Here is a 14,929-nt window from a genome sequence, read left to right as displayed (position 1 = left end):
CCTTGTGGGAATAATTTGGGGAGAACCCTTTTCTCTTCCAGTCTGACCATGCCCTTTGTACAAAGCCAGCTCCATGAAAAAAACATTTTAAAACATGGTTTAAGGAGTATAGAGGGGAGGAACTCTGCACAGAGCCCCGACCTCAACCCTACACCTACCCTGAACCCTACCCTACCCTGAACACCTTTGGAATTAATTGTAACACTGGTTACGAGCAAGGTCTTGTCACCCAACATTTATACCTGACCTTGTAAATGGTGGCCTGATCCATTTAGACATAATTTGCCCATTATGATGTGAAACTCAAGTGGCCTACACAGGGGCCACACAAAATCTTGTGGAAGGCTTTCCCAGAAGAGCAGAGACAAAAGTGGGCTAACTATTAATGTCATGGTTTTGGAATGAGATGACTTATAGGTGTGATGATCCAATAAGGCTTTCTTGGATGAATGAGCTGAATTTGACTAAATAGGCACACATTTCCAAAGACATGATTTTACCATTTTGGAGGAACTCAATTGTCCTGCAGAGAGCCCTGACCTCATCCCTACTGAACACCTTTTAGCCCCTGTACACACGGTCGGAGATTTCGACAACCAAATCCGTCAGATTTTGTCCGTCGGATCTTGTCCGAAACTGTTGCATACACACGGTCGGACTAAGTTGTCAAAAAATCCGATCTTTCAGAACGTGATGACGTAATTTCTTTACGATGGGACTACATTCAGGCTAGTAGCCAATAGCTTTGATGTAGGAATTTGATCTGAGCATGCGTGGCACTTGGTCCGATCAAAATTCTCTACACATGATCGGAGTATGTCCGATTGAACCAGTTGGTCGGGAAATATTTCCAACAAGTTGTAAATTTGGGTCCAACGGATATTCCGACGGAAACATTCCGATGCATACCACACACAGTCGGATTATCCGACAACATGGTCCGATAGGACACATTCCGACGGATTCTCCGATCGTGTGTACAAGGCTTAAGATGAACCGAAAGACCAATTGTGAGCCAGCTCTTCTTGTCCAACATCAGTACCTGACCTCACAAATGCTTCTTAACTGAAGGGGCACAAATTACCATAACACACTTTAAAACCTTGTGGAAAAAGCCTTCCCAGAAGAGTGGAGGCTGTTGGGGGAACCCTATTAATATCCATAGATTTGGAGTTCAATGTTTAGTTATCTCATATAGGTTTTGGTCAAGTGTCCACAAACATTGTTATTATTATAATCAAAAACAGCCCATCTTTGCTTTTATTTTTGCTTTTTTAACAATTGGAAAGAGCCTAAGGACTACCAATGTATTTGAAAAATTTAGATAATGGGTTTCATGAAGATGTAAAAAAAAAAAAACTAAATAAAATCTGACAAGCTGTCAAAACAATGTAAGGCATCTTCCAAAGAAATCACATTGCAGGTTATTACTTCAGCCCATAGAAGTAAAATGTTTATAGTGACTACATTTATCTGGAAAGGTAACTTGCTTGAAAACTCTTGCTACATATCTTTGCTGGGTACAGAACATTTCGACACACAAGCAACTGCATCTAGCATGGTAAATATATATTCAGTATTTATTTATACTTTACCCAACAAATTCCCAAAATGTACATATACGATATATACAATACATACGGTAAGTAATAGTAGAGTACTATTACTACCTAACCATCAGTAGCCAATCCCTGTTCCACTGGCAATTTCCGCAGCTACGGCAACTTTATGACTGCTATGGAAACTTTAATCAAAAAGTAAGGTCGCAGTTTCTTGGGATACAAATCTTTCTCTTTGAAATTGAAACCCTACCAAACATGCTTGTAGTTTCTTGGTTGCCTGAAAATATCTCCCAAACTTCTCAAATAGGAGTCTGCCAGGGCTGTAGATGATAGACCTCAGACGTCCCTCCAAATGATTAGGTTTAGGTGTTTCTACTGAAAGGTACTGTTAACACTATAGCATACAAAGGCATTTTGGACAACCTTATCTTTACAGTTTGGTGAAGATCCCTTTTCTGTTCTAGCATAACTGTGCCCAGGTATACAAAGCCAGCTCCATTAAAAAAATGGTCCAATGAGTTTAGAGTGGAGTAACCCAGGTGGTCAGCACAGAGCCCTGACCTCAACCCTACCGAACAACCCTTGGGATGAATTGGAACACTGGTTGCGTGTCAGGTATGCTCACCCAACATCAGTACACAACCTCATAATGGTAGCCTGATCCATTTAGATATGTATTGACTAGTTTGGTGTGGAGGAACTTAAGAGCCCTGCACATAGCCCTGACCTCAACCCTACTGAACATATTTGAGATAAATTGGAAAGCTGACTGAGAGTCGGGTCTTCTCCCCCAACATCAGTACTGGACCTCACAAATGTTTTTTTGGATGAATGGGCACAAAATATTTGTGGAAAGACAAAAGAGGGCCAACTCCATATTAATACCTATGGTCCTACAAGTGTGATGGTTCAACAAGGCTTTTTTGGCTGAATGGACTAAATTTGACTTGAATGGACACAACTCTAAAATCTTGGAGAAGTGACTGCCATAGTCCATACTGTCTGTCTCCATACTCACGTCAGAAGTAATTGTGGAGATCGTCCCTCTGCAATTTCAACTGATGAGCAAGTAATGATATGAATTTCACTTAAATGAGAGGGTCTATTAAATACATACAGCAGTTTTTGAAGGCAGGTTTACCATTTTTTGGTGAATATATGCGGAACAAATGGAGGATTCTTAATTACATTTATTTTTTCATTTATTTTTAACTTAGACCATAAATGTACAATTTTATTGCAGGAAACATGGCAAAGCAACAGCATTAGAGAATGCAATTAAAGAACTAGCAATATATGATGATGCCATCACTATATACTCAGCTGTGGTAATACAATGAGATCATGGGTAATAATCCATCATGATTTATCGGTTATAGAGCAGTTGAATATTCATTCACAACTTCAAGTGATTTAATGAACTTTATGTGATAAAAGATGAAAAGGATAGTAAATATCAGTATACATCCTGATAGTACATGCCGCATCATGATCAGCTCATAGGCTAAATTCTTTTGTTCTGAATTTTGACCTGAAAATAGATAACATATATTAAGTTGTGAAAAAAAACAACATATATAACATGCTGTTTCTAAGGGCCCATTCACACCCAAGGGTTTTCAATGGCCCCTCAATGCACTAAAGCAATGCACCTGTAATGCAACTTATTAAGCCCATTAAGCCCCGCATCTAATTGGTTAGGTGTAAATGGACCCTAACTGTTTTAAGCTGCTCTAAAGGCTCTGTTAACTCATGAAATTTCTTGTGTCACTATATACTGCTTTGTTACATCATGCAATGTCCTGTGTCTGTGTATACCATTCAACTATGCAAAACGAAGACCCTGCTGTACCATAAAATTGAGACCCTAGAACCATTTTACTGATTTTACGGGTCGCGTCAACTCAGATCTTGGCAGAAAACCCAACCAATCATTGCAAAATTTTTGGAATGATTATAAGAAATAAAACCAGAGATTGGGAATTTATTTCCACCTCCATTGGAGAAAATTGAACCATACTTTATTAGGTATTTTGCCTTCTTCTAGAATCTAGATCAACTCTGGGTATAGAGTTCTGTAGTTTTCTGTAGAGTTCTGTAGTTTTCTGTGGTTTTCTATTTATTTTCTTCTTTATTTTCTTCTTTTTTTTTTCAATTGGTTGAACTGGATGGACTTATGTTTTTTTTTTGTTTTGTTTTGTTTTAAACCAAATTATGTAACTACACTATATTGCCAAAAGTTCCTCCACCCCAAACTTGCTAATTCACACTATATTGCCAAAAGTATTGGATGTCGAATTCCCTTCCACAGGCGGTGGTCTCAGCGGGGGGCATCGAGAGTTTCAAGAAACTATTAGATAAGCACCTGAATGACCGCAACATACAGGGATATACAATGTAATACTGACATATAATCACACACATAGGTTGGACTTAATGGACTTGTGCCTTTTTTCCAACTTCACCTACTATGTAACTATGTATTGGGCCACCCTTCCAAATCATTTGGTGGAGGGGGGATTATGGTGTGGGGTTGTTTTTCAGTGGTTGGGCTTGGCCCCTTAGTTCCTGTGAAGGGAACTCTTAAGGCATCATCATACCAAGACATTTTGGACAATTTCATGCTCCCAACTTTGTGGGAACAAGAAACTATTAGATAAGCACCTGAATGACCGCAACATACAGGGATATACAATGTAATACTGACATATAATCACACACATAGGTTGTACTTAATGGACTTGTGTCTTTTTTCAACCTCACCTACTATTAAGCTGTTTATGAACATTTATAGCAGCGGGAGTCTACTTACTTCAAAAAAGGTGTCCTTAGGTGATATCACCAAAGAGCTTCTCATTACATTGAGTGAATGTAATGCTATGGAAAGCTGCCAGGGACTGCGGACATGCAACAGGTGATGGTCAGAGACTATTGACTAGCAACAGGAGCCGGTCAAACACTACAGGCATTCTACAAGAGAAGGTAAAAGACTATGGGCAAGCAACAAGAGATGGTCAGAGACTATGGACAAGCAACAGGAGATGGTCAAAGACTACAGGCATGCTACAAGAGAAGGTAAGAGACCATGGGCAAGCAACAAGAGATGGTCAGAGACCATGCACAAGCAACAGGAGATGGTCAGAGACTATGGGCAAGCAACAAGAGATGGCCAGAGACTATGGACATGCAACAGGAGCTGGTCAAAGACTACAGGCATTCTACAAGAGAAGGTAAAAGACTATGGGCAAGCAACAAGAGATGGTCAGAGACTATGGACAAGCAACAGGAGATGGTCAAAGACTACAGGCATGCTACAAGAGAAGGTAAGAGACTATGGGCAAGCAACAAGAGATGGTCAGCACCATGGACAAGCAACAGGAGATGGTCAGCACCATGGACAAGCAACAGGAGATGGTCAGTGACTATGGACAAGCAACAAGAGATGGCCAGAGACTGCAGACATATTACAAGAGATGTTGGAAACATGTTTCAGGAGAAAGTCATAGTGTTACGACCTGGTAGAAGAGCCTGATAGGATGAGGAAGGTCTCTCTTACACCTATGACTCGGCACCTCGATAGAGTAGACTTGGTAATGCAGGAGTGCAGATTAACACGAGTGCCTGATGGTATTGCTAGCCGCAGGGCTGGACAGGATCTCCCAGTCAAGCAGCGGATGGTCATCAGTGAATGGCAGTAGGCAGAGATGCCAGGTAGCAGCTGATGAACAGTAGGCAGGAGCAGGATGGCACTGGCAAGAGCAAGCAGGTGAACCGCAGGCAGCAAGCAGGTGAACCGCAGGCAGCAAGCAGGTGAACCGCAGGCACCAGTGGATGACAGGCAGATGCTTGCAGCTTGGAAATCCAGTAATGACTGGAACATAGACAGGGTCAGATGAGCTGGGTCATACACAGACAGATCAGGTAGAGATGCGGAAGCAGGAGTGAAGTCAAGGTACAGGCTAGGTCAGTAACAAATCAGCAAAATGGCATTAATGAGTGCAGGCAGAAGCAAAGTCAAGGACAAGCTGGGGTCGATGCAGGCAGAGTTCAGGAGTAGTCAAGGCAAGCCAAGTCAATAACTGGAGACAGAGGCAGAGTAACAGGTTGAAGGTTAGCATGGGAACGGTGTAGACAAGACAGCACTGATCTTGAGTACTGACCCAGTTTAAATAGGCACTTGGCACCAACATAAGTCACTGGTGTGGGTGCACATGCCAGTGCACGCTCATGCAACTCTATGAACATTCCTATGCACATTAGCGCACATACGTGCACACGAAGGCGCACACATGTGAGCACGAGCATGTGCACAATTTCTATGTGCACCTGCAGAGCCGTGTACAGGAATCTGTCCAAGGGAGCCATCTTGTCTGCTGGCATGCCCTTCCTGCCCTGGCATGCCCTGCATGCCCTTCCTGACACATAGACGGCAGACACATTGTATGTACCTTATAGAGATCAGTTCCTTTATAAATCAATACTACCACATTTGTGCTCCCTGCAGCCCCAATTTAAAATGACTTGTACCAGATTTGATATTTCACTCAGCAATATCCACTATAAAAGATCATAGAAATAGAAATACAACGAGAGAAGGGATGGACAGCACAGAAAAAGTAAGATTGTAATAAAAAGGTAAGGCAAATCATCTGACTGCTAGAAGCCACTATAACCTAGGTAAGTAAAAACAATAATACTGTTTATAGGGGCCCCAGGGCTGCACAACAAGGTTGCTGAAAATAAGCTGCATATTCAAATTATTTTTCCACCATCTTACATAGTTAGCAAAGTTGAAACACAGAAGTCCATCCAGTTCAACCCAAGTAAGCATGGGTGCGTGTCTACAATTGTCCCTATCCCTGAACATTGTGTCTCATTAAGATGCTCATCTATTATGTTATTATTTATTTACGGTACCCATATAGCACCATAAATTTACACAGCGCTCCACACATACATCGCACACTCACTTCAGTCCCTACCCTCAAGGAGCCCACAATCCAAGGTCCCCAACTCACATTCATGTACTAGGGTTAATATTGGACAGAAGTCAATTAACCTACCAGCATGTGTGGGAGGAAACCGGAGTACCCAGAAGAAATCCACGCAATCACAGGGAGAACATGTGAACTCCAGACGGGTGGTGTTGTGGTGGGGAATGTGAACCAGTGACCCTTTTGACTGCTAGGTGAGAGTGCTAACCACTACACCACTGTGCCGTCTTTCATTACATTTTGTAGCCTAATCTGCATAAGACCAAAAATGTGCTTGATTAAGCTCCAAAGCTAAATGTGTTAGGGGCGTGGCCTGGTTGGAGTCCGGGCTGAGGCTGCATTTCACCTTTCCACACACGGGTCTGCCATTAATGTGCAGCACATGGACTTCTTTACCTGAGATTACCAAAAATGTACTTGATACCATATTATGCCCCGTACACACGATCGGACTTTCCGACAACAAAACCGTGGAATTTTGTTCGAAGGTTGTTGGCTAGAACTTGTCTTGCATACACACGGTCACACAAATGTTGACCAACAATTCCGAACGTGGTGACGTGCAAGACGTATGTCGAGCCGATAAAAAGGAAGTTCAATAGTCATGTGAGATCGCCATTACGAACGCTAGTTTTACAAGACCGAGCGTTTCCGGCTCGTACTTGATTCCGAGCATTCGTGAACTTTTGTGTGACGAACTTGTGTACACACGATTGGAAAGTCTGACAACAAAGTTTTGTTGGTGGAAAATTTGAGAACCTGCTAACCAACATTTGTTGGCGGAAAGTTCCGACAACAAATGTTCAATGGAGCGTACCCACGGTCGAATTTTCAGCCAACAAGCTCACATCCAATATTTCCCATCGGAAAATCCGGTCGTGTGTACGCGGCATTAGACTAAGTCGGTATATTTTGAGCGTCACGGAAAGCCAGCATAATCTAAAGCTACGTCCTCTGTTATCACAACCTGCACCGCTTCTACCCACCTCGTATCGGGACGTAGAATTTTTTGCTCCTCTTTGTTAAATTTCTGGTTGACATTTCCACCTCACAGAAGTAATTGCCAGAATCCTTCACCTCCGCATGGCTGACCGTGTATTGTTTGGATAAACTGAGATTCTGAACATTCTGGACATCCTTGAAGAAAGCAAATTGCAGGTCTTGTTCTGTACCGGGGATGGATCTTGTGTTACAAGTCAGCGTCATCTTGTCTCCTTCTATCATTAGAGGCAGTTCTGGTTTTATTACTGGTTCAGTGAAGTCCTCTGATAGAGAGAACAACATACGTAAGATACATGGCTGGTCCCATATGTCCTGAAATAACGTATTTTGCATAATCACAAATATATGATGAATATGTATTAATATGGTTCAGACCTAATTTTTTATTGATATGTTCATTTGGCTACAGGGGCGGACTGACCATTGGGCCACTCGGGCACTGCCCGAGGGCCCCATGCCACTAGGGGGCCCCATCAGGGTTGTCAGATTAAGTATAACCAGGGACAGTATGTAAACATTTTTTTTTTTTTTTTTACATCTGTCTATGAAATGTCTCTTACCGACATCCTTTCGGTCTAAAAATCCCGAGATTATAGCTGCCCCACCTCTCCAGTACCTTCTCAGCCAATAGATACATGTCTGTGTATACTGTGTGATTGTATACTGTGTGTTTGTGTATACTGTAGGGTCCCATAATCTCTAATTGCCTGGGGGCCCCATAATCTCCTATTGCCCGGGGGCCCCATGAGTTATCAGTCCGCCCCTGTTTGGCTATGTACCTGGTGACATTCATTTGCTCTTTACCTATTTCTTGAGCCATGATTGTTCTTCATTCCTCCTATCTTATCACAAGTGTTTCACTCCTATGTGTCCCTAAACAGAATATAGACAGAAGGTGGAAATGCGGCACATCGGAGACCAACCACTATTCTGTAGACTTGTGCGGTTCGTTCCGTTACGAATTGCTGAAGGCCTGGCTCGCAGTCTCCCCTCAAATTCATTCCAAAGGTGTACTTTCAGCTTGAGGTCGGGACTCTGCGAAGGCCAGTCAAGTTCCTTCACCCCAAACTCGCTCATCCATGTCTTTATGGACCTTGCTTTATGCACTGGCAGGCAGTCATGTTGGAACAGGAAGGGGCCGTCCCCAAACTGTTCCCACAAAGTTAGGAGCATGAAATTGTCCAAAATGTCTTGGTATGCTGATGCCTTAAGAGTTCCCTTCACTGGACCTAAGGGTCCAAGCCCAACCCCTGAAAAAAAAACCCTGTGCCATATTCCCCCTCCACCAAAGGATTTGGACCAGTGCACAAAGCAATGTCCATAAAGACATGGATGTGCAAGTTTGGGGGTGAATGGGGGCAAGTTTGAGGGTGGAGGAACTTGACTGCCCTGCACGGAGTCCTGACCTCAACCCGATAGAACACCTGTGGGATGAATTAGAGTGGAGACTGCGAGCCAGACCTTCATGTGCAACATCAGTGCCTGACCTCACAAATGTGCTTCTGGAAGAATGGTCAAACATTCTCATAGACACACCACTCCTAGACCTTGTGGACAGCCTTCCCAGAAGCTGTTATAGCTGCAAAGGGCGGGCCAACTCAATATTGAACCCTACGGACTAAGACTAAGCTCTTGTGCGTTTACAGGCAGGCGTACCAATACTTTTGGTAATATAGTATATGTTAATAGTAATATATATGGATGACCGCCGACATCCGCTGATCAGCGAGGAGGAAGACAGAACACAGCTCTGTCAATATAAACAATACTGAGCTGTGTCCTGTCAGCGGTGATGTGCCAGGTTTTGTTTCCCTGCTAAGCAGGGAATAAAAATTGGCACATCCCTTAGTAAAAGCACCTCACAGTACACACATAAACACTGGTTAGGCACACATTTAACCCTGTGATCGACCCTACATGTTAACCCCTTCCCAGCCAGTGTCATTAGTACAGTGACAGTGTATATTTTTAGCACTGATCACTGTATTAGTGTCACTGGTTCCTAGGGCTGGGCGAACGGTTCAACCCGAGCATGAGTTTAGGCCGAACATTTGCCTGTTCGTCTATTTGCCGAACACCCGAATTTGCAGAAAAAAGTGGGGCAGGTCACAAGTTAACAATCACTGATATAGACATTGCATCTACATTTTTTTTTTCCATTTATTTAGCAAAAAAATTGTTTTGTGTGAAAAAAAGATAATAATTTCCTTTGGGTACACCATTGTATGACCGCGCAATTGTCATTCAAAGTGTGACAGCGCTGAAAGCTGAAAACTGTCCTGGGCAGGAAGAGGGTGAAAATGTCCGGTATTGAAGTGGTTAAGAATACATACTTAAATATAATTGTGTTTTTTTTTTGTTTTGTTTTTGTCAATTTAAAGTATCTCCAAACTAAAGCACAAAAAATTTAATATACTGCAGTTTACTGGTTCTTAGATGTGGTGATTTTCATTTTTTTAGCCTAAGAACATTTTTGTCAAGCAGGGCTGGATCTAACCTATGTGATCGGGGGGTGCATTAAAAAAAAGGTCAGGAGGCACAATGTCATATTGTCATGAGATTTAACAGAAACTGTGCCCTCTTACATCATATGTTTCTATCAGAGTGCCCCCTTACATCAAGAGTACTCATAAGAGTGCCCCTTACATCAGGGTCTCCATCAGAGTCCCCCTTACCTTAGGGGCCCCATCAGAGTGCTCCCTTACATCAGGTGTCCTCTTTAGAGTGCCCTTTTACATCAGTTGTCCCCATCAGAGTGCCCCCTTACATCAGGTGTCCTCTTTAGAGTGCCCTTTTATGCCAGGTGTCCTCATCAGAGTGCCCCTTACATCAGCTGTCCCCATCAGAGTGCCCCCTTACATCAGGTGCCCCCTTACATCAGGTGTCCTCTTTAGAATGCCCTTTTACGCCAGGTGTCCCCATCAGAGTTCCCCCTTACATCAGGTGTCCTCATCAGAGTGCCCCTTATATCAGGTGTCCCCATCAGAGTGCCCCCTTACATCGGGTGTCCTCTTTAGAGTGCCCTTTTATGTCAGGTGTCCCCATCAGAGTGCCCCTTAATCCGATGTCCCCATCAGAGTGCCCCCTTACATCAGGTGTCCCCATCAGAGTGTCCCCTTACATCAGGGGTCCCCATCAGAGTGCCCCCTTACATCAGGTGTCCCCATCAGAGTGTCCCCCTACATCAAGTGTCCCCATCAGAGTGTCCCCTTACATCAGGTGTCCCCTTACGTCAAGTGTCCCCATCAGAGTGCTCCCTTACATAAGATGTCCTCATCAGAGTGTCCCCTTATGCCAGGTGTCCCCATCAGAGTGTCCCCTTACATCAAGTGTTCCCATCAGAGTGTCCCCCTATATCAGGTGTCCCCTTACGTCAAGGGTCCCCATCAGAGTGCCCCCTTACATCAGTTGTCCTCATCAGAGTGTCCCCTTATGCCAGATGTCCCCATTAGAATGTCCCCTTACATCAGGTGTCCCCATCAGAGTGTACCCCTACATCAGGTGTCCCCATCAGAGTGTCCCCCTACATCAGGTGTCCCCATCAGAGTGTCCCCCTACATCAGGTGTCCCCATCAGAGTGTCCCCTTACGTCAAGGGTCCCCATCAGAGTAGCCCCCTACATCAGGTGTCCCCATCAGAGTGCCCTCTTACATCAGATGTCCCCATCAGAGTGTCCCCTTACGTCAAGGGTCCCCATCAGGGTGCCCCCTACATCAGGTGTCCCCATCAGAGTGCCCTCTTACATCAGATGTCCCCATCAGAGTGTCCCCTTATGTCAGGTGTCCCCATCAGAGGGTACCCTTACATCAGGTGTCCCTATCAGAATCGCTGTTTACATCAGGTGTCTCCATAAGCCTGCCCCTTTATATCAGGTGTCCCCATCAGAATGCCCTCTTACATTAAGTGTCCCCATCAGAGCGTCCCCTTACGTCAAGTGTCCCTATCAGCGTTCCCCCTTACATCAGGTGTCCCAATCAGAATCGCTGTTTACATCAGGTGTCCCCATAAGAGTGCCCCTTTACATCTGGTATCTCCACCAGAGTCTCCAATACATCAACTGTCCCCATCAAAGTGCTCCCTTACATCAGGTGCCCCCATCAGAATCCCCCTTTACATCAGGTGCCCCCATCTGAGTGCCCCCTTACATCTGGTATTCCAATCTGAGTCCCGTATTGCATCAACTACCCATCAGAATGCCCCCTTACATCTAGTGCCCCCCGTCAGAGTGGCCCCTTACATTAACAGTCCCCATCAGAGTTCCCCTTTACATCAGGTGTCCGCAACTACAATTTGGGGGGGAATAGCCCGCCCCAACACTACCCTAGATCCAGCCCTGTCGGCGACTGCAGAAAATACCTGTTGATCCTGCCAGAAATGCAGTATCCCTGTCACCTCCTGTGTTGAAAAACACAAACAATGTTATCTTTCTTCCAATCTTTCTTCTATAGAGTCCCCTATCCCCACTATGTACTGTAATGGAGAGGAAGACGTGTTTGTAGTCCGCATTGGGGGGAGCAGCCTAGTGTGACAACCATGGATCTGGTGATGTACCATAATGAAGTGTAGTCACCCTGGGACAGGAAGTGTGTTACTAAGGGCTGGAAAACTGCCACATATTACATATTTGGGGCTTTCATTTATACTTACTGTTTATTTCAATATTAAGTACTTTGCTTCTTTTTCTCACTCTGCCACCTTTTACTTCACAGGAAATATTCTTAAAATCCTCCAGCTGATCGGCCTGACCATAATAGTGGTCAAAGTCATTGAACTGTCGAATTTCCTTTCTATCATTGTAGAAAGCATACAGCAGGTACTTAAACTGCCCAGAAAGACCATGACTTGTTGTACAATGTAGAGTCAACGCATCCCCTTCTAACACCGGAAATGGGGACACTGAAACTTCCGGAACGGTGAACAACTCTAAAAGGGAAAAATTATAAATAATTAACGAGTAGGCATGGACCACATCGTCTTTAATAAAGCCATTATAACAGTTTTGCTGTCACTGACGAATGGCTTGACAAGAGGACGTTCTTAGCCCCGAAACGCGTAGCCACGCCTACCCCACTGGCCTAGTGACAGCCAAGTGGAGCCGAATCCTGCCAAACCGAACCGATCCTGGAAGCTACCTAGCCACATCGAATGGAGCTCGCGTTCTAGCTTGACAGCGATCATCTTTTCTTTTCCAGAAGCTTTCCAGAGGCTTCGTGGTGCAGTTCCGCCTCCACCAGCCGCCTTCTTGCTGATCTCTGCAGATAAAGTTTGCTGCACAGAGGGTTCCATCTTGAGTTTATTGATATACTGACCTATTAATTATGCAGAGAGTCCAATCTTGCATTTTTATTATTTTTAATAAAGAGTTTACACTTATGCCGCGTACACACGATTGGAATTCCGGCCAGAAAAAGACAGATGAGAGCTTTTCATCGGAAAATGCGACCGTGTGTACGCTCCATCGGAATTTAGCTGTCCGAATTTCCGCCAGCCAAAAATTGATAGCATGTTCTCAATTCTCCCGATGGAAAAACTTTCTGTCGGAAATTCCGATCGTGTGTATGCAATTCCGACACGCCAAAAATCACACATGCTCAGATTCAACTACGAGACAGAAGCTATTGGCTACTGGCAATTGAACTTCCTTTTTCTAGTCCCGTTGTACGTGTTGTACGTCACCGCCTTATAAACGATTGGAATTTGGTGTGACCGTGTGTAGGCAAGACAGCTTGAGCCGAATTCCGTCGGAATTCCATCGGGAAAACCATCAGAGCTTTTTCCGACGAGAATTCCGATCGTGTGTACGTGGCATTAGAGGGTGGCACCCTTTTCTGCTTTGCTCTTAATTGTTGCCACCAACATATGGCTTCGAGCCATCGATCAGCTGATGAAAGCAATCAAGAAACTGTACTTATGGAGTTTTTCCACACACCCTGGGGACATATTGCCCCTACCCCACCCTGCTGCACAGGGCTGGGACAAGGGGTGGGTAGGTGAGGCGGTTGCTCTGGGCGCAATGGTTTACTAGGTGTAGGATCCTCTAAGCTTGCACATTATGAATGGGGGAGGGGGGAGCAGTTTGGTATCTTTGCCCTGGATGCTGGGTGACCTTGTCCCAGTACTGCTGCTGCACACCCCAATCCCGTTTTCTCTGGCGTCACGTTTCCGAAAGGCGGACCTAGCCCTGGCAGGGTGAGTGCCGCCGGGTAGAGGTGAAGGGGCTCCATTCACTGGTCTCTCCCACCTAGTAAGAACCTGGGAGTGGCGTGTGTATTACATCACATCCAGGTTCCTCTGTTAACGCTCATGAAGCATGATCTGTGGTCCATTGGCTTCACCGGAGGGCAGGTGAGAAATCAGGAGTCCAAAAGTCCCCCAATTTCTACTAAACCACTTCACCCCCGGAAGGTTTGGCTGCTGAATGACCCGGGCCATTTTTTGTGATTCTGCACTGCGTCGCTTTAACCGTCAATTGCGCGGTCGTACCACGTTGCACCCAAACAAAATTGATGTCCTATTTTTCCCCCACAAATAGAACTTTCTTTTGGTGGTATTTTATCACATCTGCGGTTTTTATTTGTTGTGCTATAAACAAAAAAAGAGCGACAATTTTGAGAAAAAAAAAACACAATATTTTGTACTTTTTGTTATAATAAATATCTTATAATAAAACATTTTCTCAGTTTAGGTCGATATGTATTCTACATATTTTTGGTAAAAAAAATAAATCACAATAAGCGTATATTGATTGGTTTGTGCAAAAGCTATAGCGTCTACAATATAGGGGATAGTTTTATGGCATTTTTATTATTATTATTATTTTTTTACTAGAAATGGCAGCAATTTTTATCAGGACTGCGACATTATGGCGGACACATTGGACACTTTTGACACATTTTTGGGACCATTGGCATTAATACAGCGATCAGTGCTATAATAATGCACTGATTACTGTAAAAATTTCACTGGCAGGGAAAGGGTTAACACCAGGGGGCGATCAAGGGGTTAACAGTGTTCCCTGGGAGGTGATTCTAATGCCGCATTCACACGACCGGACTTTCCGGCAGACTAGGTCCGGCGGTCTTCCCGACGGACTTTCGGCGGAGTTCCGATGGACCTTTCCGAACGAGCGGACTTGCCCACACACGAATGGGCGATTTGAATGTGATGCCGTAAGACGGGACTAAAAAATGAAGTTCAATAGCCAGTAGCCAATAGCTTCCCTTGCGTCATATTTGGCCCATTGAAAATGGGCTGGGACTAGGTAGGGCGACCTTCTTTACAAGTAGGGGCTGTGAGGGAAAGGGAGGGGGGATGTTTGTGTACAGGGAGGGGCCAGATCCGTGTGTGTTTACAGGTTTGTGTATGTGAGGG

General features: G+C 44.3%; 1 protein-coding gene across 1 annotated transcript in view; it reads right to left on the bottom strand.

The window, feature by feature from the left end:
- Positions 1 to 2,770: 2,770 nt before the first annotated feature.
- Positions 2,771 to 14,929, bottom strand: part of LOC143958874 (Fc receptor-like protein 5) — a 43,455-nt gene continuing 31,296 nt past the window's right edge. Inside the window, exons 5-7 of the mRNA XM_077467856.1 lie at positions 12,206 to 12,481; positions 7,543 to 7,821; positions 2,771 to 3,093 (exon numbers count right to left, since the gene is read on the bottom strand). Coding sequence (XP_077323982.1) covers positions 2,936 to 3,093; positions 7,543 to 7,821; positions 12,206 to 12,481 — 713 coding nt within the window. The 3' untranslated portion in view covers positions 2,771 to 2,935. The remainder of the gene's footprint in view (positions 3,094 to 7,542; positions 7,822 to 12,205; positions 12,482 to 14,929) is intronic.

The sequence above is a fragment of the Lithobates pipiens genome, unplaced genomic scaffold (assembly GCF_037356315.1).
Source record: "Lithobates pipiens isolate NorthernLeopardFrog02 unplaced genomic scaffold, aLitPip1_a1.2 Scaffold_62, whole genome shotgun sequence".
Classification (NCBI taxonomy): Eukaryota; Metazoa; Chordata; class Amphibia; order Anura; family Ranidae; genus Lithobates; species Lithobates pipiens.
Note: the sequence above shows the minus strand (reverse complement) of the source record. Positions and strands in the feature narration are given on the sequence as shown.